We start from the raw sequence: 27,924 nt of genomic DNA, 5'->3' as shown, positions 1-27,924 counted from the left end.
GTCTTCTTGGGAGTGACCTTAGATAGTACCTAAACGTCAATGGTTTCCACATATATCTTCCCTGGTCAGCAGATTAAGCTGCGCTGCGTACGCAGTCCGCAGCCATACGCAGCCATACGTGAGCTTACCGATGTTAGTATACTGCTTGACTAGTTTACTTTAGTTACTTCCATATAATGTCCAACGGGATTTTCGTGCGGAAAAGCGGCAGACATACAAACCATATTATTATATTTGTTTTGCAAAAACGAGTGATTCGTTATGTGTATCGTTAAGGTGCTTGGGTTTCTCTAAAAATTTAAGGAGACTGGTATCATGACTGTGGCATCACAGTACATTTACTCAAATATTTTGTATGCCCGTACAAACACATAATTTCATTGAGAAGGAAGATGTCCATACTATTAACCTTAGAACTAGGAACAGACATGTTTAAATAGACGCCGCAAGTGCCCAATGTAAGCTGTAAACGTGAAAAATACCAACCAATTGAGGTTAGAAAACACTCGCCAGGGAACTGAAAGCTTGACTGATCGCGACACAATTTCGTACCTTTGTTGTTGTGTCGTCACTTACGATTTGATGCGAACTTCACGACGACGTACTGTGATAAGTTGAAATAGCAAAATTACACGAACATAGTAGGTACAGGTACATACATTGCAGCGACAAAAGTATTTAAATTATCTTAGGTGTTAAATAAGCTGTAATAGGCTAAATGCAACGGCTCATTTCTTGACTTTAAAATTAAGACGTTCTAATTGATGCTTGGTAATTCAGCTTTTAAAGAAGTTTTCTATTCCGTCATGGAGTCTTTTCGTAAAAAAATACTTCCTTACATCGCCAGTTGCAGTGACCAGATGGTAAATGTAAATAAAGGTGCAGATATAAAATTCCTAGGGCCATCCAAATTCCATCATGATTAGAAGGTACCATATATTTTCTTTTATGATACTACGTGTCAGGTCCAACAAGTCGTGCTCCAGGTGGAAAGCGACGCCTGCCCATAACAGTTGCAGATTTGAGGAGCACTGCCATTGCGCCCGTCACCCTGCGACATAAGTTGACAAGTCGCAACTGCATGTAATTTCACCAGCACCCTTACCCTTCAAAACCGGAACACAGTAATGGTAACATTACTGCATTACTGCTGTTTCACAAGTAACTCTACTGCTACTAACTTTATTATAAAAAAACTTATCTCTAAAGTTTGTTGTCTTTTTTTTTGTTGTGTTTGTCAAGTTTTTATAAATAAACTGACTAACGGAAAGTGGGTGAAATCCAATAAATCGGATTGAACTCCCCTAAAGTCCAATTCAGCAGCTTGACTTTGATTGTCTCTCCCGATCGGAAACTGCGTCTCTTCCGAGTCGAGGCGCATAATTGCGATTTACAACTGGCTGATCGGAAACTTTTGACAATAGATGATATAAATCACAAATTAGAAAGATATTGTAGGAATCCGGTTCATCTTGTAGTTCGGAAACCCATCTGATTTCGAGACTCGGTTGGGCTACCGGATCGGATCGAGGGAAGACTCACATGACGCTACTGGTGTATTCTGTGACCTTTCCAAGGCTTTTGATTGTATGCACCAAGATACTCTGGTCAGGAAACTTCGCCATTATGGTGTGGCGGGACGTGACCACGACCTTCTTAAATCATATTTGAGTGGTAGGGTCCAGAGGGTCGATGTTAACGGTACGAGATCATCAGGGTCTGCAATAAGCATGGGTGTCCCTCAAGGTTCAATTCTAGGTTCATTTTTGTTTTTAGTTTATACACTCCCGGACACGTAAGTCGAGCCACCTTGCATTTTCAGTATTAATTGACCTAAGCTTAAACAATGTTTGATTGACCGAAAACTACTAAGCTGTTTTGAAATTGGTATATTAAACGTCATTTCCTTGAGTCCTAGTTGATAATTTGAATTGAAAAAACTGGGAAAAACTGTTTTCTTCGGTGATAACAATATTTTTGTGTTCTGCCCTATAAGAATAAAAATGCAAGGTGGCTCGATTTATGTGTCCGGGAGTATATTAATGACTTACCTAACCTCATGGAGGGTTTAAAACATGAGATAGTATTGTTTGCTGATGATACTTCATTATTATTTAAAGTTAAAAGGCACCAATGTTCCTACGACGATGTGAACAATATTGTATCTAAAGTAGTTGATTGGTTTGCTGTTATTAGCCTGCTTAATGAGAAAAAAACGAATTGTGTGAATTTTACATTACCCAATATTAGAGAGACGGTTACAAACATTGTAATTAGAAACGAAAAATTGAATCTTGTGGATACAGTTGTATTTGTAGGTATAACGTTAGATGCTAAATTACAATGGCGTCCACATATATGCTGGCTGTTAAATCAATGTTAAGAGGAAAATCTCCTGGCCACGACGGTCTCAGCATTGAGCACCTCCAATACGCCGGACCTAACTTACCTAGAGTTTTAGCGATGCTCTATACATTTTGTATTGGTCACTCATACTTGCCCACTGACATGATGAGGACTGTGGTGGTACCGATTGTGAAGAACAAAACAGGTGACATTAGTAATAAGGATAACTATAGGCCTATTTCTTTAGCAACAATTATTGCAAAGGTGCTGGACGGTCTGCTTAATTCCCACATTGGAAGACTTATAAGCTTACATGACAATCAGTTTGGTTTCAAGCCGGGTTTATCAACTGAAAGTGCGATATTGGCACTAAAGCAGACTGTGAAGTACTACTCAGACCGTCATACACAAGTATATGCATGCTACCTAGACCTCTCCAAAGCATTTGACCTGGTTTGTTATGATATTCTGTGGAGAAAACTTGAAGATATGAATATCCCTACAGAATTAAGCAACATCTTCAAATTCTGGTATCAAAACCAGGTCAATGTTGTGCGATGGGCGGGAGCATGCTCAGAGCCATACCGTTTGCAATGTGGTGTTAGGCAAGGGGGTTTGACCTCACCTATGCTGTTCAACATCTACCTAAACGCGCTGTTAGAGGAGCTCAGCAGCACGCATGTCGGCTGTCATATTGATGGAATATGTGTCAATAATATCAGCTATGCAGATGACATGGTGCTGCTGAGTGCCTCCGTGTGTGGGCTGGAGAGGTTGGTCAGCATTTGTGAGAGGTATGCAGTTGGACATGGACTCGCATACAATGTATGCAAGAGCCAGTGCATGGTCTTTACGGTCAGAGGGAAGCCTAAGCCGGATGTGCCAAGTATCAAGTTGAGGAATACAACACTTGAGGTTGTTACTCGGTTCAAATACCTGGGGCACGTGGTGACCTCTGACCTTAAAGATGATGAGGACATTGAGCGCGAAAGAAGAGCATTGTCCGTAAGAGCCAATATGATTGCCCGCAGGTTTGCTCACTGTTCGGCTGAAGTAAAAGTGACGCTGTTCAAGGCCTTTTGTACATGTTTTTACACAAGCAGCCTGTGGGCGGACTACACGCAAAGGCAGTACAATGCTCTAAAAGTGCAGTTCAATAATGCATTCAGGGTGCTGTTGGCGCTGCCCCGGCGCTGCAGCGCTTCAGGGATGTTCGCAGACGCGAGGGTGGATTGCTTTAACGCTACTATGCGTAAGCGATGCACCTCCCTGGTGCGCCGGGTGCGGGCCAGCGGTAACAGCATCTTGAGCTTGATAGCTGGCAGGCTTGATTGTTTGTATGTGTCCCACTGTTGTATGGTACATTTAAACAAAAAGTGTAATTATTATGTACCATAGATTGTTTGTTTGAATTTGATTATAATCTGATTACTATTATGTGGATATTGTGAATTTTTATTTTTAATGTTTTGCAACTAACATAGTTTTTTAAGAACAGTCATTGTTACTAACAAATTTGGACATTATTAATTTTGAATTTTATTATTATTATTTTTAAATTGTATTTTTGTTCTTTATGATTTCTACTAACTTAGCGCATAAGATATTGTTACTAACAAATATGGACTAAGTTGTCTGTTTGAATAAATGAATTTGAATTTGAATTTATATATGTAAGTTATAAAAACGGCTCAACTCTGCAGTGTACGCGATTAAAAAAATACGGAAACTTTCAGACGTCGAAATCGCTAGATTGGTTTACTTCAGCTATTTTCACAGTCTAATGACATACGGCATTTTGCTTTGGGGTAATGCCGCCGATATCAATAGAATTTTTGTCCTGCAGAAACGTGCGGTTAGGACAATTTACAATCTGGGCTCCAAAGTATCTTTGAGAGATAAGTTTAAGGAAATTAATATTCTTACACTAGCGTCACAGTACATCTATGAAAATGTAATTTATGTTAAGAGGAATAGTAATCTCTTTATGAAAAATAGTGACAGACATAACATTAATACGAGGAATAAAAATAAACTAGCTGCTCTTGATAGTCGTCTTCACAAAGTGACAAATTCGTTTAGGTGGCAATGTACACTTCTATAACGAGATTCCGGTTGATATACAAAATTTGCCATTCACGAGGTTTAAAACTATAGTGAAACAAAAACTTTATACTAAAGGTTATTATACAACTTCTGCGTGATTGGATGAGAAAAATCCGTGATAGTAACCCGATTAGCTCATGGAGGTAGTCTCAATCTCTGATGTTTGAAAGCAAAACAGAAAATATATTGTAAATGCGTACAAATGTTATTCACAAAGAGCAACCCCTAGAGTTTCTTGCTCATTCTTCTCAGGGGAATCTGCCTTACGAATGAGCAGTAGAGTTTAACCATTGTGACGATATCAAGTGTAATAATGTATACCTATGAAATAAAGATTATTTTGATTTGATGTGATTAGAAAACTACACCAAGTGTTTTAAAACCTGGTCTCATACCACGGAATTTCCTGCACTGTAAGTATGTACCAGCAGGCTGATTTTAATTGAAATAGGAATCGATCTGATCGGTTAGCCCATCCGAGTCTAGAAATCAGATGGGTTTCCTAGCGAGAATATGAACCTGATTCCCTACTATATCTTTCTAATTAGTGAGTTAAATCAACTATTGTTCCGATTTGAAATCTCAAAAGTTTCCGATCGGCCAGTTGTGAATCACAATTATGCGCCTCGACTCGGAAGAGATGCAATTTCCGATCGCAAATCAAACTGCAGACCAAGGGCATGCACACTATGGCACTGCCTCGAGCACACCAAATCAGAGCCAATTTAGAAATATCCATTTCTAATCCGTTCTACCACTGAATCGATTCCAGAACCTCCTCTTCAGCGCTCTACAGCCATTGGGCCGCAGAGGTCGTCGTAAGTTACTTACTTCGATGGGTCAGCGATCCGAAGAGAATCTTGGCGTCCGACACCAAAGTACGCCATTTCTGTTGGTCTTGCGCCAATTCCGACCATTCGGACACATCAGTTCCTTTAGGTTTTTGGCGAATCCAATCTTCCGGCGATATCTAAGACGGCCCACTGGACGACGACCTGGATCCTATCCTAGCCAGCGAAGTCGGATAGAATTTATTTCCCAGATTATGTTCAGCTCGGACACTAGCTCTTCTATCTCTCTATTGAATCGGGCCCTCCATTTCCCAAATTCTCCTTTCGTCGTAAGTTATCATAAGATTATCATAAACCGTAGATTAGTCACGCTTTAACAGACATAAAATGGTCGCTTCTCGATCGATCTAGATATGTAAACATGTAACGATAATCAATAGTGTGCCTTTTGAAAGGTAAACAATACAGCAAAAGTTTAATGTAGGTAATGTTATCTGATTAAATCGTTCAATGACCTCATCCAATCAAATCAAGGCTCAAGCCGCCTGACCACGAAATAATCGAGGTAATTGGCTGATATCCTTGCAAAATTTTGTCGTTTATTGGTCACATTTTACATTACATTGAAATTTCTAGAAGCCGAATCTACTTTTGACATTCCAATAGATTGTTTGCTAGTGAGCGGACGTACTTAATAAACTATAAAGTTATTTAAAATATTTGGTATAAGTGCTTTTTTAACACTTTTACATACAGAAGAATATGTTCCAGTCTCGGATAGGGAATACGACAGTTTTAGAATTTGAAAATAATCGACCATTGTTTGATAGTGGAAACAAAGCAGTGTTTTCTCCGCGGACCTCAGACCTCTGTTTCTGTCTATGGGAACACTGGGCAGACAGGTACGATGCAACGTTATTCTATAATTGCAAACATCTCTGTTTTGTTGAAATAATATTTGTAATTGCGAATTGAAATCTTCATCTTTGTGCTCTGTGTGGTACCACATTATTTAATCCAACAATCAAGCGCTCTTATCATGAATTAATGATTACAAACATAGACTTTTGTATTCACACTGCAGGTTAAATTTCATTTTGGATTTATACATTTTGAGCATTAAATATTTAAAGCGAATATACCTATGAGAAAATAAGTAATATTAATTAAGTACGAGAACATTCTCTTTCACATATCGTCTTTGAAAAACGGTACTGAGCAACGTTGAAGTTTTCTATAAATGATGGTTCTTGTGACTAGTGTGAACGTCTTATAACGCGTTTACATGCACTAGACCGATGAAACACTGGCAGCCCAACCAATGTGAACTCTGAGTCAACAATAATCCTCTTTGACCGAGTCGTTTGACGTAGGCTTGTATAGTTCATGAACTACGAACTATTAGGAATATATTCCCGACACTGACCGACATGAACTAGTTCGTCTTACACGGTTTTAATAGTTCATCTTTCTTTTTAGTTCAGTCCGAACTAGGTACTATCTGCGTTGATAGTTCACCTGTCTTTTATTCAGTAGGAACGGTGCGAGGGGGACAAATAGCGATCTTTCACTGCTTTTCGTACAAGTTCGAGTGGGATGCTCGATTGAACGTTGACAGCTCGTATCTACACTATGTAAGCTTGCAAAAAAGTAAGTGCTCATATTTTTGATAGGTGTGGTAGGTATCTGTATGTATAATATCAACCTACGTGTACGAGTACATGAATAGTTGTACCTAAATATTGATTTTTAAACACATCATTCTAACTAAAATTCTTGTTTCGTAAAAAAGGATATTTAGTTAGAATTACAGTCTTTAAACCTGTCAAATATGAAGGAAAATCAAATAGTACCAATTCCATACAAATTGTATTTTTAAATATTTAGTGGATAGTGTCTATTGGCCTCATAATACCAGAAGACCGTTCATGTGAATAAAATTACTAGTTTGGAGCGTTTGTCCGAGCAAAAACAAGACGAACTAACTAACGAACTAAGGAACTTGATGTCACTAAATGAACTAGAAGACCGACCTAGTTCAGTTGATCGATTGAACTAATAGGATCGCTCCGTCTAAGGACCGATCAGGCACAAGTCTAGTTTTACGACCGTACGTACTTCGCTGCCAAGCCTAATCACTGTTCAGTATTGCCAGGTCAAATCTGAAAAAATCGGAAGATTCATGAACAGAAAAAACAATACATGCCGAACTTACGTTGTTTGAAACACTTTTGATCGATTTTCTTCAAACATTATCACGTAATGTTTTTGATGTTATCTTACGATGTTGGTATCTGACAATAAAAATTGTATTTTAACCGACTTCAAAAAAAGGAGGAGGTTCTCAATTCGTCTGTATGTCTTTTTGTATTTTACGCGATAATTCCGGCAGTATGGCATTTGTGAACCGATGATTCTGATGGATGATTCTTTTTGTTGAAAAGAGGGTACCTCATCAACAGCCTATCATAGTCTACAGTTGGACATAGGTCTCTCCCAATGCCCGCCATTTCGCCCGGTCCTCAGCTCGTTGCATCCATCTACTGCCAGCAGCCCATCGTCACTCCATCTGGCCATAGGGCGTCCTACACTACGTTTTCCGAGTCGTGGTCTCCACTCAAGAACCCGCTTCCCCCAGCGGTTATCGGTTCTTCGACAGGTATGACCAGCCGACTGCCACTTCAGCTTGCTTATTCTACCAGCTATGGCGACGACCTTAGTTCTCTGTCGGATATCTTGTCCTTCAAAGAAACCCCGAGCATAGCTCGTTCCATAGCTCTCTGAGCGACTTCCAACTGGTGAATTAACCGTATCGTGAGCCACGTCTCGGCACCGTATGTCATAGCAGATAAAACGCACTGATTAAAAACCTTTGTTTTCAAACTTTGCGTTATGGGTGACGAACAGACTCGACGTAGTTTACCAAACGCTGCCCAGTCAAGCTGAATCTTGGCCCCCCTTTCAAAGTTGTTTCAACCCAATCGCAAAATCTGCCCAAGGTAAATGTATTGTGTGAAACAACTTCAAAAAGGTGGCCATTTACTACGATTGGTCATGACTTTCGTTTTATCCAAGTTCATGCCGAGATCAATCCGTTGCGAGGCGGATGCTAGGCTGTCCAGCATTCGTTGTAGGCTCCTCTAGTGACTGCGCCATTAGGACTATGTCGCTAATCGCAAGTGTGAGTCCTTTTCCAGTCCAGCGATTAAACATGTCTTCCAATGCGGCCGTAAACAGTTTCGGGGATATGACATCCCCTGTCTAACTGGGTGGGCTTAGACTGCTGGCCCTGTATTTGGACACATTTGGTACCGGCGTCATACAGACATCTCATCACTTCGATGTAACGGAAGTCTATTTGGCATCGCTGTAAGGATTCCAAGACAGCCCAGGGTCTCGACGGAATCGAAGGCCTTCTCATAATCCACAAAGGCTAGACATAGGGGCTGATTATACTCTTCTGTCTGCTGTATAGTCAGCCTATCTGTGTGTGGTCTATGGTACCATATCCCCCTTTAATCACAGCCTGCACCGGTGGCTCAAACTCGTCCAGTCTTCGTCAGCGAGACGGTTCGTAATGACTCTAGAAAACAGCTTATAGGCGTGGCTCAGGAGAAAGATGGACCTGTAGTTTTTAAGTAGAGAACGAAGAGAACTACTATATTCCTGTTCAACGCCTGAGGAGTACTCCTACAATAGATGACAGGTTAAAGAGCCCCCGAAGTTCCTTAATAACAGGGACTCCTACAGATTTCAGAAGCTCTGTAGTAAATCCGTCTTCACTTGGGACTTTTCGTTTTGGCGCTGTTTTAGAGCTTTTAGAGCGCACGATCTCGTCTTGGCTGATTTCTGGCAGTTTGTCGGGGCAGCACCTCAGTAGTGGTCCCATTTAAATCTGAAGAAAATATGTGACTTCTAAGGGTGGCAAATTAGGGGATGAATCCGTTTTCGCGCACTTTCTGGTACCCGATTTCTACAAAATTTGGCAAATACCTAGCCACGAACTTTTGAGGTCGGTTTTTCAGTACTCTGTACTGAGATTATTTATTGCTTTACTCAACGGATAAGCAAAGTTGCGTTAGACAGCTCTCATTCCAATACAATTGCGAAGACTAAACTAAAACTAGTGCAGTTTAGAGCAAATAATTATTATGGAAAAAGATGTACACGCTATTTAGTTCCAAAAATATATAACGACATTGATTGATTGATACAAAATTAAGTAAATATGCACTAAAACGTAAGTTAAAGGCGTACCTCTTAAAATAATCTTTATCTTTTATTTAATAATTTAGTAGTTCAATTAATACTGTATAATGTTAAATATAGTAAAGTAGGTATTATTAAGTAAGAGTGCACATGTCGCCAACAAACTGCACAGCAGTTTGGCGACTTTTTGTAATAAGTAATACGTTGTAATTTTGAATAATAAATAAATAAATAAAAAAGAAAAAAACGGCTAAAAACTCGAAAGAGAAAGGCGCGTTTTTTTAATAGTATTTTTGGATTAATAATACCATAGATAATTAAAAGATACAGGCGTCACTTTGCGGAAGTCCAGGCCGGACGGCCGAGTGTCGAGCAGTCTATAGTCCCTGAGGATGCCTCGTGGAGAGGTGAAACACGTGTCGGGTATATTTATGGTGGTGGTTTGTGACTGTAGTTGCGCTTGTGTTATTTATTTTATTCATTTTATGCGGAGGGAGGGTACGATAATTAAATGCATGGAAAAATATTCAACACAAGCGCAGCTATTTTGCACGAATTAAACTTCACTGGGTTCGCGGAGTAGCAAATTAATTTATTTAATAATACCATAGATGTTGCTTCCCAGCATTTTCTAGACCTGTGATTGACAAGTATGCCGAAATACTAATTAAAAAAATGAAAGGACGACGTTCTACGATTTGATCACATTGTAAAGTTTTGCAAAAACTCCTACAAATGTTCAATATATTCAGAGTCACAAAATCGAAAATGCCGACAAGAATAATTTTGTGAAAAGTGAAAAATCTGAAATATTATACATACAGATACCAACTACACCTACCAAAAAATATTACTTTTTTGCAATATACATAATGTAGATACGTATTAGAGACTTAGGACGAGCTGGCAACGTTCAATCATGCATCCCACTCGAATTTGTACTAAAAGTAGTGAAAGATTGCTATTTGTCCCGATCGCACCGTTCCTACTGAATAAAAGACAGGTGAACTAACAACGCAGACAGTTCCTAGTTCGTACTGAATTAAAAAGAACGATGAACTATTAAAACCGTCCACGATGAACTGTTTCATGTCGGTCAGTGTCGGGAGTATATTCCTAATAGTTCGTAGTTCATGAACTATACAAATCTACTGGCCACACTGTCACTGTTACAAAAGTTCAGCCAAACAAGTTTCAACGTTTCGGCGGCCATGTCCGTCCCTCCCATCACGATGCGCGAGATGGGGGGCCGGGGAATTACCTACCTTCCCGACATTGACCTACTAACCCGATCAATTTCTTGAACGTATACGTGTATTTATAATGATTCGGTGATTTTCGCGAAGGCGGCATTTGACGTGGTGTAAATATCGAGTCGACTACGCCTTCTTCGGTAAAGCGCTGTAGTCTACCGAATACGACAATCGACACAATTTTCTTGTTTCTAAAAACAGTTGCTCGATGTTACGCTTTTACCCCCATTATACGATTCAAGTGCAATATTAACAATCAGTATTTGTGCTTATGACAATACCTACTTTTACATTTGATTCTTAATCCAGAAAACTACACAAACTTATTTACGTATATTTGACATTATTTAGCTGATTGTAATAATAATATTTCTGGATATTAATTGCAAAAAAAAACATATTAATTGCTGCGGATGTGGACAGCCATGTTTTATTAAAACAAAATCGCAACATCGTTTTATTTGTACGCAGAGCCCTGCGACTTACCTATACCTACAAGAAGATCAAGCGGTGCGAGTTAGTGAGGAGGCGCTGGACGATATCCTCAAAATCTTCCATCAAAGTGACAGCAGTCTGATTCGACGAAGTATTCCGAATTGTGCCCAAAATGAGCTCGTCTACTCCCCATTCGGAGTACAAGGAAGTTGTTAACTTCAAGCATTCGAGTTGGTACAATAATAATTTTGAGCATATTAGATGCTTGGGCAGTGGTGGGTTCGGACACGTGTTTGAAGCAAAGCACAATCTCGATGGAAATCTATACGCGGTGAAGAGGGTCACGTTACCGGAACAGTGAGTATTTTATTGCACAATAACACCGCATTCTGTACACAGACTTTTAGATTAAAGGAATGTAAGGAAGGTAATAGACTTAAGGAAGGTAACGTATCCAGTAGTCTATTACAGGACAATAAATACGGTAGAAGTGCTTAATTTGCGTGACACGTGTGTCGACAGTGCCCGACAGCATACGAAGTTCCACAGAAACTCAGTGCGCCATTTTCGTTTTGTATGTACGTTTTATGGTCATGTTAACTATCTCGACAAAAACCTCGAAAATCGTAGAAAAATGCCTTATTTTTGTACTTTGGAGTAAATTAATAATAGTCGCATTTGTAATATTATCTATGGTGGTGTTCCATTTCATTGTTAAGTCTTATTTTATTTAATTTTAAATTGAAACTTGAATTACGACAGTAATAATTTTTTTGTTACGAGAAACAAAAGTAAACCTTATACCGCTGCAATTAGTCGCTTTTTTGGGAGAACTAAGTAAACATCTCGAATTCGTCATCGTTCAGCTATTGATCGCTAGATGGCAGCACATTGATTGAAATTTCAATATGAAATCAAAACATCGGATCTTGCAATAATAGGTATTGAACTTACAAAGATATGCCAACAGGGTAAAGTTTAAATTATATTAACAATCAGAAATTATAATTTGTTTTTAAATTAGAAAGTACGACCAGTCCCATATCATTCTACATATATTTTGTTTCCTATCAACCTCTTGGTTATGCGCGAAGGGCACTGTGACCTATGCGCGCCCAGGTACCTTATAAGTTCAGGTTCTGACTCCAGATCAGCCAGTGTACAGGGTTATCACAGACCTCTGTCACTTGACTTTATCGAGAGGCTAGTGCCTCGGGTGAGCCGCTCCGGGAGCACATACAGTACCCTCCCTATTTTCCAGATAGGTATCGGAGCTGTAGGCACGCTCACTTCCCGTTGTGCATTGCACAACTAGCGGTGACTAAACTAGCTCTGAGTCCACTACCAAATCTCCTCATTGGTGGCGGAGCTGTAAGACACGCTCACTTCTCGACGCCGAAAAACGACGTCTCTCCAGTTCCCAATAACCTTGACGTGCTCTTGACAAAATCTCGCCTTACGATTATGTATGTTATGTATGTTTTTCACAATATAATTACTGATAATTTTGAATGTTGCTAGTTTAAAAAACAACAAAATGTCATAATACGCAACACAAACACAAGAAAATTAATGAATTGTCCCCAGTTTAGGCTGCTAACAGATTGACTGCATGTTTGCAGCTAAACTGAATGACGTTGTAACCGACTTCATACAGTTGAGATCGACTTCATGCAGTTAAAACTTAATGCATAAGTCGTTATCAACTTCGGCAGCATGAAGTTGATTACGACTTTACTCATTATCTGCAAACATGCAGTCCATCTGCAATTAGCAGTCTAAGTAGCGAGCTTGCGCAGTCGCTATACATCAATATTATTATTTACTGTTTAGGGCGGAGGAAAGGAGATGCGTGTTACGCGAGGTGGCCGCACTGTCGCTTCTAGATCACAAGAACATCGTGCGATACTTCAACTCGTGGTCCGAAGAGTCACAGCCGAAGTAAGCTACTCTTGTCACTGTAACAAATTACCAAGTCATATACGTCTCTCTACTGAGCATGGTAGTCAGGTATGCAGGTTAAGCATTCGCCACATATAGCACATAGCACAATCGAAATTGTGAAATTGAGAAAACACGATTTGAATTTAAAAGAAATACCGAATGAAACCAGTAAATTTATATTCTTGCATAAATGGATAACTAAATACTATGTTTGAATAAAGGTTATCACATGATTCGCTATAAGATCCCTTCAGTATTTTTTGAGATTTCTCAATACCACCAATTTCTGAGTTACGATCGTATTTGATTTCAAATACGATGTCACCAAAACCAATTTCTATAGCTCTTAAGGAGCAGTTCTCCTCACGTTATCACCACTCATGATTAGGACCACGAAATCAACAAAGCAAGCATCAACAAACAAGGATCACAAAATTCGAGTTAAATACGTGTGTTTACACGAGTGTGTATGGGTCGTATTCTAGAACTCTACTCAATGCTCAAGTCAAGATTGCACTGGAAACACAAGCACTGGAATTACGACCCTAATGGCAGGGACTTGGGTACGATTTCGAGTGCTTCGAATCATACTCAAGTCCTGACTTGAGCATTGAGTAGAGTTCTGGAATACGACCCTATGAGTCTCACTGTAGTTTTGTATAGTTTTTTTTTTTCATAATGAATGGCTTGTGAGACTATTTGTCTCAATTCTGCCAGTATCCGTTTCATGCTAGTTACGTAAATATAATGGAGGGAGTGTATTTCAGAAAATTTGTTCGATGACTCAGTGGGAGTGTCAAAGAGGTTTTCTATATAATATTTTTTGAATTGATATTCAATTATTATTTCATGCGAAATCACTCCACTAGTTTCTTATAATTATTAATACAAAGATCGAACACTTAGAAAAAATTCCTTCGTTCTGGCAGGGTTCGAGCCGACGTCTTCTGGCGTACCGTGTCAGACGCTATACCAACTAAGCCACAGAACGAACCAGCGGACTTTACGAATATTTCTATGTGCATGTTGTATTATCTTATCGACCCGTCGTTACTATCTTGGTGTTCAAGTCAACCGTTAACACAATGCCCAATGATTTGAGCAACAATTTTAAATAATTCACAATGTTCATGTAAATCACAACTTCACAAAAATCCCAAATTCTTCATAGAGTCAAAATTCTATTAAGAATCTTGAATCTTCAAATGAGCTTAACTTGATTAAAGTCCATTTTTTACCGTGCAGATGCGCTGAACACGATAAATATTATTGATTTGTCCTAAGATCGCTGAACTGCATCGGCAATTGCGGTCTATCATCAGGAACCAGCGCGGGTCACATGACTACAGACGGGAGTACCGACCATCCCACCAACTGCAATGACACTCGTTGCAAAAATTTACTGGAGGACGACGATTCCTTGATAGCATGCCAGGAGCCGTCTAACAAAAAACTTGACAAAGATCTTAACTGTACGAAGATTAAAATGGGTACTAAGAAGAAAAAGGTAGGTACATACAACCTAAACAACTTACAACTACATAACTTCCCGTTTATTATAACTTAAATGAACTAACTAACTAACTAGCGAACTAACGAAGCTAACACGGACAGCAGCCCTGTTTCTTTCAATCAACTGAGGTGCACTTATCGCAGAGTTTTAGATACAGATTACAATTTGGAAAGGTTGGTACGATGGGCCAAACTTAAAGAAACACAATTTCTCAATATTCTAAAATCTAAAAAACCAAAATTTTAAAATCTAAAATTTGAAGTTTTGAAGAAAATTTCTACAGTTTGAAGCCAGGTTTTCACTATACGCGTAAGCTCGAGCCGAATCCACTCGGATAACTTCTCGGACGCTATTCGTACCATGCAAACACGTGATCTGAGCGCACTCGGACATCACCAGCCGGTCAAAGAGGAATCGGACGCGGTTCTATGCTCACGAGCACACTCGGATCATTTTATGAAAACAAAATGGGGCCAACTAAGAAAAAGTGGAATGAACGTGACAACATGAGATTTTAAACGTGTTTTATATTCCACTTCAAGCACCCAGTTAGTCACATTGTCGTCTTAAAATGAATTTTCTGGTCCAAATCGTTTTCTTGCTTTGTATTTTCGACGTATTGAATTGTGCAAAAAGACAAACTTGTTACTTGGACGCTGATGAACTCGTAAGGTGTAAACTGAAATCCGAGTGGACTCCTATACAATATAACAGCCCCATATCTTTCTACAATACAATAGAATACAAAAAATTTTTATTGTACACGAAAAAAGGAAACAAATACAATAAAATTAAATTAAAAATAAGCGGTGGTACAATGGGCGGTCTTTTCGCTTTAAGCGATTTCTGCCAGACAACCTTTGGATGGAAGTAATTATATAATTCACAGGAAAAAGACGGCGGCGTATGAACAATTATTAATCAATAGATAAAAATCGATAAATAAATGCAAATATACATATATTTATAAATAAATTATAAAACCAATACTTATATAAGAATATCGTACACTACTATATATTCTCACACCTATAAATATAAAATTTCTAAAACACAATTTCAAAACATAAAAATACCTAAGCAGTTCAAGTCACACTAAAGTTAGGTAGTGTTCTTTTAACATATTTTTGAATATATACAATGATTTCGCTTGTTGAATAAACAAAGGTAAAGCGTTCCACAAACGAACAGCCTGAACAGTAAAGGACTTGTTATAATACTGGGAGGTATGCAACGGCATCTTAAGTTGGAGAGTTGAAGACGAGCGCAGAAGTCGGTCAAAAGCGGAAGTCAAATTTCCTCAGACCATAAATGAAACGGATGCAAAAGTTTTGTAGACGTTCGAGCTTGTTGAGCTGTTCTTCGGTTAAATCCAGATAGCAGGCATCAGCATAATCAAGAATTGGAAGAAGAGTTTGGGCAAGCGCAATTTTCGTGGCAATAGAAATTACGTAACCGTCTAAGAGATGCGGCAGACGCAAACAATTTGCAGCTGGTCTCAACTAATTGAGGTGCCCAAGATAGCTGCCTATCAATGAGTATACCGAGATTTTCTACATTGTCACCAATTTTAATGTAGGCGTCGTCTATAATAACCTACGGGGAGAGAAAAAAATCTATCTTTACCAATTCGTTGCGGTTAAGACCATATTGTTTACTCCACGTCGAAATATGACGGAGATCATTATTGATTTCCTCAACTACACCTCCCAACGCACCCTTAGGGTATACGAGAAGGGCACTATAACCTGTGCACGTACGGGAACCTTATAAGTTCAGGTTCTGACCCCAGATCAGACAGTGTACAGACTAGTGCTTCGAGTGAGCCGCCCCGGGTGCATATATAGTACCCTCCGTATTTTCCAGATAGGTACCGGAGCTGTAGGCACGTTCACTTCCTATTGCGCATTACACAACTAGCGGTTGCACCGCCGTCGACTCTAAAATCCACTATCAAATCTCCTCATTGGTGGCGGAGTTGTAAGTCACGCTCACTTCCCGATGCCGAAAAACGACGTCTCTCCAGTTCCCAATAACCTAAGCGGCTGGAGGGACCGGAGGACATCTAGCTTACCTTCTACCAGCTCTCCGGACTAGTGCCGGAGATGCTAGTCGCAGTGTCTTGCGACAATGTCCGACATAGCTTCCAAATTAAAGGGCAACTCACGTGACCCGCGCGTTTCCTCGCTTCCGGGTCGGTAGATAGGGACAATCTAACAGATGGATTCTAACTCTTACGAGCCTGCTCGGTCCGAGAGCATTCGTATAGTGAAAACCCGGCTTTACAAGAGACAGGTTCCACCACCTATGCTGCACTCTTTATAATAACTAACGTAGTCGACATTTTTAGCGAAGTTTAGTTATTAACATATCGCACCCCTCATCGTAGAATGGCATAAGTGGAGTAACGTCAAAAACGCTTATTGCTCCATTACATACAGAAAAATATAATCCACATTCTCTACAATTCTTGTAACTCTATCGACTAATATTGTAGATAGAGTTACAAGGATTGAAAATGTGGGTTATATATTTCTGTATCTAATGGAATCCACTTATGCCATTCTTCCATGAGGGGTGATATTATATCTGGAATCAGCGAAATGAGATCTACAACCCCCTCTAAAGTTTCTTATATGTTATTTAGATTCAGTTTTATTGTTAAATAAAATCAGCGTAGGTAATTGACTATTTTCAAAGAAAAAAAAACTTTAGATTTTTAACACCTATAGTTTCACCTAAAGTTATCAAAATGCAAAATAGTTATGACACGGAGAGCAGCGTGACTGGTACGTAATTAATTATCGTATACGTTTTGCCAGAAGTCGGTGCCTGAAAATCTCGTCACTTTTCTCTACATCCAAATGGAGCTCTGCAAGCCCGAGAGCCTCTTTGACTGGCTGCAGAAAAACGATAAGTTGGAGACGAGAGATATCAAGGTTTATTTTTTACATTCTTTTTTATATAAATTTAAAATATATATATATATTTCGAGGAATCAGACAATTTTTAGCCGTCCCGGCGGCGCGCGTTTATGCACCGTTCGAATCCGATCCAACCGGATTTAAGGAATTTTTCTTAGTGTTCGATAACTTAATGGAGTAATTTCACAAAATAATAACTGAACATCATGGTAGTCAAACATCGTGATATACAATAAACTTAATATTACAATTATTAAAGTAATATCTCTAGTCAAGCCGCTGGTAGCTGTAAAGGCACCTGGCTGAGTGAAGAAAAACTTTATAGATTTTTCACTGGTGGCTCTACGGCAAAAAAGTCATTAAAAACCATAAATAAAGATCTGCAACAAGCAAAGTCCGCTAGTTCGTTCCGTAGTTCAGTTGGAGAGAATCAAAGGAATCGACGGATGTCGTCAATTGTTTCACTTCAAATCGATCAGTTTAACTTGAATTTTGCTATAAAGGACGAAAAATAAAAATTACATAATTTTATATCTAATTACCGATGAAATGTGATTCCGTTTGTTTTGTAATTAGATGTCTTGCTGTTTTTGCCACACCTCTGAATGGAACAGCCCCCATAGCTAGAGATATATATCTTTAATACAATAAATACAGAATATTTTTGGGACGGACACGTACACATAGGTCAGTTGTTGGCGCTGTACTATTTCAGCTTTCTAATTTGTGATTTCAGCGCAAACGAGGGTTAATATTTAACAGTATGTTATCAGTACCATTTGACTGATGAGTTGCCAGGGATGGATGGGGTGGCCCTTATTTCGTCTCTATTTCTGGCTATATACTCGATAATATATGCTGACGATACGTATTTCACGTCGAGATGACAAACTGTCAAAATGGCTCCACTTCTTGTTTTAAAATCAATTTATTCAATATGGGGTTATTGGCCCTTTTCATTATAATGTTTAGCAATAAGGTCCAATCCTCTATCAGCTGTTTTTTTGCCCATGACAATGGTAGTTAAGGGCAGGGGTTGATACTATTGCAGGTGGTGAGGAATCTGTTCAGTCAAATAGTGTCGGCCGTGGTGTACATTCACAACAACGAGCTGATACATCGCGATCTCAAGCCGCAGAATATTCTGTTCTCTGTTTTTGATGGACGCGTAAAGGTGGGGGATTTCGGCCTGGTCACCACCATGGGGGATAGCGGCTCCGATGGGCCGGAAACTTCAAAACATCGCCGGCATACTAAGGGAGTTGGTGAGTTTTTACTTTATAACATATTTTTTATAAGTAGGATGTTCTCAAGGAGTGTGCACAAGTATGTTTTACTTTCGTACAAGAATCAAAATATTTAAATACACCGCACTAAACTGTGACAACTTTGCGCGGTAAAAAAAGAAAGCGCTAGCATAAATAGCAGTACGCAGGGGTTGGTGATCGTCGGGGAGGACGCTAACACGTTTGAACTTACTACCTTACCACCAAATACAGATCCAAAAGTATTAAAACGTAAAAGTTTGTTCTTGTCACGGACCTGTCGACCTTCATGAAGGAGGACTTTTGGCCGAAGGGAGTCTTATATCGGCTATTCCGCGGCCAGGTACCGGACACAAGATTGCGCCACACGTCGCCGACAAGTGCAATTCGTCTAGATTAGTTTCCATATTATACTACGAGTCCTGTACCCCACCTACGGTGGGGTCGAGCTCGGCCTGCGGCGCTTGGTCGGGTTCAGTTTACGTTGTGCTCATGGTCTTCGGTGGCACAGCAGTTAGTACTATGAGCGCTTGATGATGAGGTCGATTCCCGATTTGGGCCAATTTAAAAAACGAACATTTCTAAGTTGGTTTTGGTCTGAGTATTCTGGGTTATCGTTGTTTTCTTTTTCTTTCTTTGTCAAGAAAAAGAAGTCCTTAATATAATAGTCCGTCATAGTTGCGTGATGTAAATGAATAAATTAAAATATATATATATTTATATTCCCAGGTACCACGCTGTACAGTTCGCCAGAACAGCGTCGTGGCGGTCACTGTGACTACGATTATAAAGTGGACATCTATGCGATGGGCCTGAACCTCTTCGAGCTGTTCTATCCGATCGGCTCCAACCATGAACGCGTCAAAACCTTTGACGAAGTCCGTAAAGGCATCTATCCAAAAAAGTTCCAAGAAACTCACCCTAATGAGGTCAGATGGTTTTTTTAATGAATGAAACTACTTTTATAGTCGGACGCTAATTATCACACTCACGCTAGATATGAATCATAATTAGATGTCCAAAATGTAAACAAAGGAATGTCTTGAAATGTCATTGTCAAAGGGTGAATACATTTGTGCTAAACCTTCTATTTTTAACGGAATTGTAAAAAGAAGAGGTTCTCATTTTCTACAATTTTAATTATATATTGTACAAAATATTACCAATAAACAAAAACTTTAACAACAACACCTAATAATCTAACAAACGCGCTACAGAGACAAGGAAACATTCGCGTTCGAGAAACCAAGCACCAATGACATCTATGACACGATAAAATGGCGGCACAAAAAATGTTTTTGATTCCGATTGTGTTACCAGGGTCATAAAATTATTTACGACCTTAAACATAGTCTTTTATTATAATTATTGTATTAAAAGAAATTAATGAAAAGACATATTGCAAAAATGTGAATTGTTCTAAGGTTTATCAGATTACAGCTTGAAAAGAGTTCTAAGCATTTATAATCGTCTAAAATGGGAAACTAAAATTTTACATGTATTTTTTTGCTTTATTGACACCTTTGTTTACATTTTGTATGTACATCTAATTATGATTCATATTATAGAGTGCATATTATGAGTTAATAACTATCAAGTTGTAATTAATAATACAAAGATTAAACACAAAGAAAGGACAAATCCGGCGATTTGACAGAACTTGAACAAAACATTTTGCCAAATCACCCGCTCTACAAACTGACGAAATATCTTGTAAATCCCTGTGTTTTAGTACCTCTTGACTTTACAATCCAATAGCCTTCTATTGACGAAGGGTATTGGTTTGTAAAGTTGACTATTTCACATGTAATTTGTCAAACTATCAAGTTATGATACAAGGATCATATTCCGTAGACAGACTGCTGGCGCGGCAGCAGAAAAGCGGCGGTCAGTTGCAGAAATGTAGTTTTTGTGACGTCAATTTGCAGCCACACAGGCACACATACACGCAATTATGTTAGGCCGGCTCGCTTAGGGACATTATCGGTATCAAATCAAATGTATCGATACTGTATTCATGAGCAATATCGCATAAAAATTATCGTACTTAGTAGATTTCTCATAGATGGCGCTACGACTAAAAAGTCGTTGAAAACGAAATACAAAGACACGACGCAAGCACATAGAAAAATTCGTGAGGTCCGCTGGTTCGTTCTGTGGCTTAGTTGGTATAGCGTCTGGCACGGTAAGCTACAAGACGTCTTGGTTCGAATCCGGCCGGATCGAAGGAATTTTTTCTGAGTGTTCGATCTTTCTATTAATAATTATAACAAACTAGTGGAGTAATTTCACAAAAAAACAATTGAATATCAATCAATAAAAATTTAAAAGTGTCGTACTCATAAAAGTATCCTTGAGGCTTAGAGGATGGAAAAAGTCTAAAGTCTAAGCCTTGAAGTATCGATACTTGTGTCCTGCAGATTTTCCCTGCTTTAAGGCAGAATAAAATACATGAATTTGTCTTTTTTTATTGATTTATGATTTTGAATTGAAACAAATAACAAAAGAATTTGATTAATTAAATCATTTGATCAATTCAATCAATCGTCATTTCACATAATTTGTGTTACTTAAATTTTCTATTTCCCACTCCTCCTTTGTGCAATTACTTAAAAACAAAAATCTATTTGGTGACGGTCTGTTTCTCGTTTTGGATACTGTATTGCCTGCTTTTGAGAACAAACGTTCAGAAGGGACAAACTTCTATTAGAAGACAAATGGCGGCATACAATATACAGTCAAGTAATTTGTGGTATAGGTTGCCATTTAAAAAAAAATCGCTCGGTGGCTAGCGTTATGATATGAGGTGTCATATGTAGCAATTATTCGAAACGATACGATACTTGTCAAAAAGTACTAATATCTGAAAAGTATCGAATGAAAAGTGTCGAGTACAAAAGTATCGGTATCGGAGGGAAAAATATTCGATACCAACAAGTATCGACACTTTTCCGTGTCCCTAGTCGCTGACTGGACTGGACAGTCTGCTTGAGGCTGGCATGCAGTCAATATGCAGCTGTTAAAACAAGTAGTTCGCATTTTTAAAACAATTGCGCCGACTGCAAAATCTTCCTTTTGGAGCACATTGATAATCCAAATAAGTTTGCTAAGTTGAATCACAAGTGATTGTAAAATTTCACCGGCGTGTTCTGATCGGTGCTAGTGGAAGAGGTGGTTTTCCACCTGACGCACCTTGGTTGAAAAAAAAAACTACCATCCGTTAATATGTCCAAAAAAAGAATAATCTGTTTTATTTATTTAAAATTTAAATAAAGTAATTTTACATATGTGCAACCTTTATTCTAAGTGGGCAACATTATAAAAACCATTCTGCCATTGGCGCAACAAGAAACCGCGTAAAAAATTTAAATATTTTAGTTTCGATATCGAGCGGGCGTTCTCATTGGTCGCCGTCGTCGCACTACCAAGAATTAGACTCTCAGTTGACTGACTTCCGGCGATTCTTGCGCTACAAAAACTTAAAATGTTTTTAGATGGACGTAGTCAAACGGATGCTATTCAAGAATCCATTGCTGCGTCCGACAGCCGCTGAACTGCGGGCCCTATCGCCGCTGTACGAACACTTGAACGAAAGGTAAGACAGCCCTCCACTCTGTGCAGTTGTTGAATGTAAAATTAATCTTAAAACCATGTAGAGACCTGGGTACTTAGTTTCGTCCAGGTTTGTTTGCCTACGCGAAGTCAATAGTTGTAAACGTAGCATAATAATTATGTTAGCTATATAACGTTCAATTTTGGACAGTAAAGCAGCGTGTAAGGAAGAACGCGACGGTTTATTACATTACGTGGCTTGCTACGTTGCACTTTTCTTGTTGTTGTGCAGATTGTAATCAATCAAGATTTGTATGTTATACGCGACGCGGGATTGTACCAAGCCTTTCATGCAATAAATCAATTAATGGTGTTGTTATTATTTTAACCAGGGAACAACGCGATTCGCATCGACAGATACCATCAATCAACAAGAAATCTTCACACAACACCGGACTTGCATGTAAAGTGACGGAGATCTTTCAAATGTTACGGAACCATAAGGATATCTGTGATAATATGTGCACCGTGATGGCGACATGCCCTGAGAAACTTGTACAACATTTAATTAACAAAAAGTCTGTTGACTGTGTAGATAAGTCATATTTGTTAGATTTAAAAACATTCGCTATAACACTTCATTTTTATAGTCCGGAGACGTACGAATCAATCCGAAGGAATTTTTTTTTGTGTTTACCTCATCCCAGTGTGATATCGATGTGGTATCAGCAACCACGGGGCTGGCCCGGCATCACACTGAGTTCAATAGAAATAATGACACTGACCAATCATACAGCGGCAGACTTATTGGGGATCCTCCACGTGTATGAAGTCAAAATTCGAGAAGATGTTGAGTGTAGGATTCCGATGGATCAAACTGCCACCGCCTATTATGGTTATGCTGACGTAGGCAATCATTTGCATGGAGATCAAATCGATTTAGCAAATGAAGCCTTAATAATTATAGCTGTCACCATGAGGTCTGATAGGAAATTCCCCATTGGACAATTCTTTGGAAGAAATTTTACACCTTCACAAAAAGCTAGTCTCATTAAGCTCTGCATAGATAGTTTGTCTGCATCAAAGTTTCGAGTAATAACCGTTACGTTGAATGGAAACATGTCCAGTTTAAATTTAGCGAGCGCCCTGGGCGCAAATTTTGATGCAGCGCCATTTAAACCTTATTTCATGCACAACGACACCAAATACTATTTGATGATTGACCCCAAACGTCTGTGGAAATTAATGAAAGAACTGTTTGTCCAGAAGCGGCGTCTGTATCACAATGAAGAATTGATCGAGTACAGCTTCGTGGAGGAACTCCATAACAATAGAAATGAGCTGCAGATTACGGATAGAATAGTGTCTAGTCTTTGGAACCAATCGGTAGCTCAAGGGATAGAGCGTATGCAAAGAGAAGTCATGTTTCCTAGTTTAGGTGACTCCACCGCTACAGTAACTTTCATAAAGAATATTAATAAGGTGGTTGGTATTTATGGCTTCAGGAGTAGTATTTCTCGGAAGAATCACAAATATGTCCAAAACCAGATAAAGGAGGTGTACGAATATATACAAGGTCTTAAGAATTGCAACGACGATTTAGTCATCAACTTTTCCAACAAGTTCGTCTTCAATACGATGTTATGTAACTTGCTTGTACTGCTATGTTTGTGCACAGACTATATAAAATCTGGAACCTTAAAATGTCTCCCGATGCGTAAATTAGTTTTGCAAAATTTTAGTTTATTTTTTAACAATGCTAATTTTACGGCGAAAGGTTTGTCTACTATTTATGACCATTTAGTAGAGCAGGCCCTACATGGTTTGCCTAAGTAGAGTCAAACTAGTCGGCCACGCCATCCGTTATGCGAGAGCTAGTAGCGGCAGGTCTTTTCTGCCGCACTAATTTAAATTGGCACGTATTTAAATGACCATTTTTAAATTTGTAAAAGCAGCAGGCCTAAAATCTAAACGGTCATCTTTTTGAAATTATTGATCCTTTTTTCTCAGAGTCATAAAAAAAATTAAATCGATCTATATTTTAATCTGCTCTGTGCTAATGTTTGATTTGTATAAATTAACTGATAGTTTCATGTTGAGCCTCAAAACTAAGACTCAAGAATTCATATACTAACCTAACATAACCTACTGAACGGAAGATTTGACCTATATGAAAAAAGGGAAAAAATATTATTTTTGATTATAATTTAGTAGATATGCTTAACCATAATGATAGTGTTACCTTGAATGCAGTTCATTTATTATCAATTTATCCATAAGTCAACTAATATACACGTAACAGAATATGATATGTAGGTATATCAAAAGAAAAAAAATCGTATACTTGAAAAAAGGATTATCCCATTTAAAATGTGAGATATTATAAAGAAATGCATGTTTCAACATTTTTATGTTTTTATATTTATAAAAAAAACTAATAAAAGGCGTTAATTTAAAAAGAGGAGATAAAAAAACGTAAGTTGATGAATCGATAAAAAAGTTATTCTTCTTATCGATAATTATTATAGTTTACATGCTTGCGTCAGGTGGTAGGCTATAAATATATTTTAAATAATGGCCAGTTACAATTATGAGACATTTACAGGGGCGGCCATTGACTTACAATTATATGGACGTCGGGTCCGCGCTAAAAAGTGTCCGCACTTGTGGCGCTAAAATCGTATACAGAGCGCGATACTCCGCTTTAGTCTTCATTTGTTCTACTGACAGCGCGATACTGCTTGACATTACAATTTAAATTTCGAATAGGTTGACTTGGGACTTTTTTTCGTGGTTTTTGTATTAGACCCGTCGTCCATTTATTTGTAAGTCAATGGGGGCGGCAGCAAATTTGCATTATTTCTCTATTTTCTACGATTTTCGCGGTTAGTGTTCAAGCCACAAGGTTTTTGTTGGTGATTTTTGTCTTTAAAACGGGTAAACTTTTAACATAAAAAAGAAATTTGGAAACGAGATTAATTAATAAAGAGAAAAAGGGGATCAGGTGAGTATCTATGAGATATAGATAAACAATCGGTATAAATAACAATACATCCGCACTGATCGCAGACTAGGTTTGTATAGTGTGCATGAACTACGAAATATAATGTATACCGACACTGACCGATATGAACTAGTTCGTCTTGAAGGGTCTTAATAGCTCCTCGGTCTTTTTAGTTCAATATGAACTAGGAACCACCTGCGTTGATAGTTCACCTGTCTTATATTTAGTAGGAACGGTGTGAGCGGGATGATTAGCGATTTATCACTGCTTTTAGTATAAGTGAGATGCACGACTAAACGTTGCCAGCTCGTTTTAAGTCTAATACGTACAATATGTAATAGGTATGTATTTTATCTGTATGTATAATACCAACCTACGTATGTATGAAGTGTAATATGCTTTTTTTACAAAACATTAGTATTTTGTAAAAAAAAAAGGATATTTAGTTAGAATGAGTCTTAAACCTATAAAGTATGAATGAAATTTAAATAGTACCGATTCCATACAAATTCTATTTTTTAATATATACATATATGTAGTACAGTGTACTATTGCCCTCTTAATACTAGAAGTCCGCAGTAGTTCATGTGAATAAAATAACTAGTTTGGAGCGTTCGTTCAATGTCTTAGAATAGACAACACGAATTAACGAACTAGAAGAAATAAATTAAATAAATGAACTACAAGACCACCACCTACAAACCACATAGAATCGCTTTCTTTAAACACCGATAAGGCACGAGTCTATCGCAGATAGATAGAAGACGGAGAATACGAAAGGGAATAGACAATCATGTTGACAGTAGGGATGTGCGCTGCTCGTAGTGCGGTGCTATATATATTTTTTAAAGTAAAGTTAAACAAATATTGGGGATAGGAAGAATATTTAAAACAAACTAAATCGAGCAAATTTCAGAAGAGTAAATTTCGTGAAATAAAATGTTATGTGACATTATTATGGTAAATAATATTATCTATTTTAACCATTTTATATTTATGTCATTATCAACTTGTAATGTCGTTTTCCCATTAATTTTATATTGCTAGTTTCGACATTTTGATACTGAAGTTGCGATATAATAATATTTATAAAGGTGTACATTTAATAAAGTGCTCAAATAGCATTTATAAAAGAACAATATAAAACCCTATTAATATATGTCACATTAATAGGTCCTTTAAAAACACACATTATTTTAAAGAACCTAAATTGCAATGGGGCCCCCATATATATCTTGTCGAGCCTAGAGGAGACACCACGTTTATTAATGTATAAATGTTCATAGTTGGTTAGTAACAATTGTTTTATTAACCACATACGTAGCTATGAAGATTTAATTAATGCTAAATAAGGCAGCTACGGAACGCGTGTGACACGCATTCCAGTACCTTACCATCGGGCAACCTACCCTGTCCAAGGTGTTTAGGAGACTGTTGTTTGTTGTTGTCCCGCGGTGGCGTTGGTGTTATTACTTTTGGTCGGTTGGTGACTCCTTAGAAAGATGTGAGAGCTTTCAAACATAGAAACCGCTACATCGGGACACTTTTGCTTCTTTCACAGTTATATGACGTACGGCATGTTACCTCAAAGTAATTCTACAAACGTTAATAGAATCTTTGTCCTGCAAAAAACGTGCCAGTATAGGTTAATCAACAACCTGGGCCCCAGAGCGCCTATGAGGGATAAGTTTAAAGAAATTACTATTCTGTCACAAGCATCACAGTACATGAAGTGTGAAATAAAAATGAACTGGCTGTTCTCGACCTGAGTTATCTTCGAAGGAATAAAAATAAGCTGGCTGTTCTTGACAGTTGTCTTCGAAGAAATAAAAATGAACTGGCTGTTCGTGATTCACAAATCACGAATTCACTCAACGGGCAATTGTATGCTTCTATAATAATATTCCTGTTCATATTAAAAATTTGCCGTTTACGAGGATTAGCATTTATTATTTCCACGACACATAGAAAAAGACGGGTCCTAGATATTTATAGGGTCGGCAGACTAAAGCACATAAGTCAAAACAGTGCTTCATTTGTTAATATATAATTATATATATTTTTTGTGTTGTTTTTAGTGTTGGAAGTTAAATAACCTCTAGAATAAAGTTCGAAATTTATGAAGTAACAAATGAATTTGACTTATGTGCTTTAGCCAGTAGATGCATTAATTTAAATGAATGATTTAAATTAATTGATTGAATAATTTAAATTTCGAATTTTGACTTATGTGACTTAGTCCGCCGACCCTAGATTTATAGATCACGGGACTCAGCGCGGGATCACAAATTACTACACGAGATGGTTTTTCGCCAGAGATCATAAACCTATACCTTGTTTGAACGACACGTATTATATAGTCATACAGACACCAGACTCAGATTAATAAAGTATCCAAGACAAAATCCCAAGAGTCCAAATAATATATGTGAAAAATGTACATTGTATCCTTATCCTTAGGTTTCTCATTCACAAGTTTCTCACTGGTGGCGCTGACGGCAAAAAAAACCTTTTAAATCCAATGCAAAGATGCAGATACAACAAGCACAGAACAATTCGTAAGATTCGCTGACACGGTCTGT

At 38.2% G+C, this 27,924-nt stretch overlaps 1 protein-coding gene across 1 annotated transcript; it reads left to right on the top strand.

Annotated features, from left to right (window-relative positions):
* Positions 1–6,057: 6,057 nt before the first annotated feature.
* LOC113239552 lies at positions 6,058–24,174 on the top strand. The gene is made up of 9 exons (XM_026476614.1): positions 6,058–6,145; positions 11,177–11,497; positions 12,974–13,081; positions 14,369–14,591; positions 17,420–17,536; positions 18,573–18,786; positions 19,516–19,715; positions 22,281–22,381; positions 22,731–24,174. Exons 2-9 carry the CDS (start codon positions 11,313–11,315, stop codon positions 24,172–24,174), a joined length of 2,592 nt encoding a protein of 863 aa, XP_026332399.1. The 5' UTR covers positions 6,058–6,145; positions 11,177–11,312.
* Positions 24,175–27,924: the final 3,750 nt, after the last annotated feature.

This window comes from Hyposmocoma kahamanoa, unplaced genomic scaffold, assembly GCF_003589595.1.
Source record: "Hyposmocoma kahamanoa isolate Upper Pololo Valley unplaced genomic scaffold, ASM358959v1 99879, whole genome shotgun sequence".
In the NCBI taxonomy this organism is placed as follows: Eukaryota; Metazoa; Arthropoda; class Insecta; order Lepidoptera; family Cosmopterigidae; genus Hyposmocoma; species Hyposmocoma kahamanoa.
Note: the sequence above shows the minus strand (reverse complement) of the source record. Positions and strands in the feature narration are given on the sequence as shown.

Coding starts and splice junctions, on each gene's coding strand:
- LOC113239552 (XM_026476614.1), top strand. CDS start 11,313: ATGAGCTCGTCTACTCCCCATTCGGAGTACAAGGAAGTTGTTAACTTC. Junction 13,082..14,368: donor TCCGAAGAGTCACAGCCGAA/GTAAGCTACTCT, acceptor ATTTGTCCTAAG/ATCGCTGAACTGCATCGGCA. Junction 22,382..22,730: donor TACGAACACTTGAACGAAAG/GTAAGACAGCCC, acceptor TATTTTAACCAG/GGAACAACGCGATTCGCATC.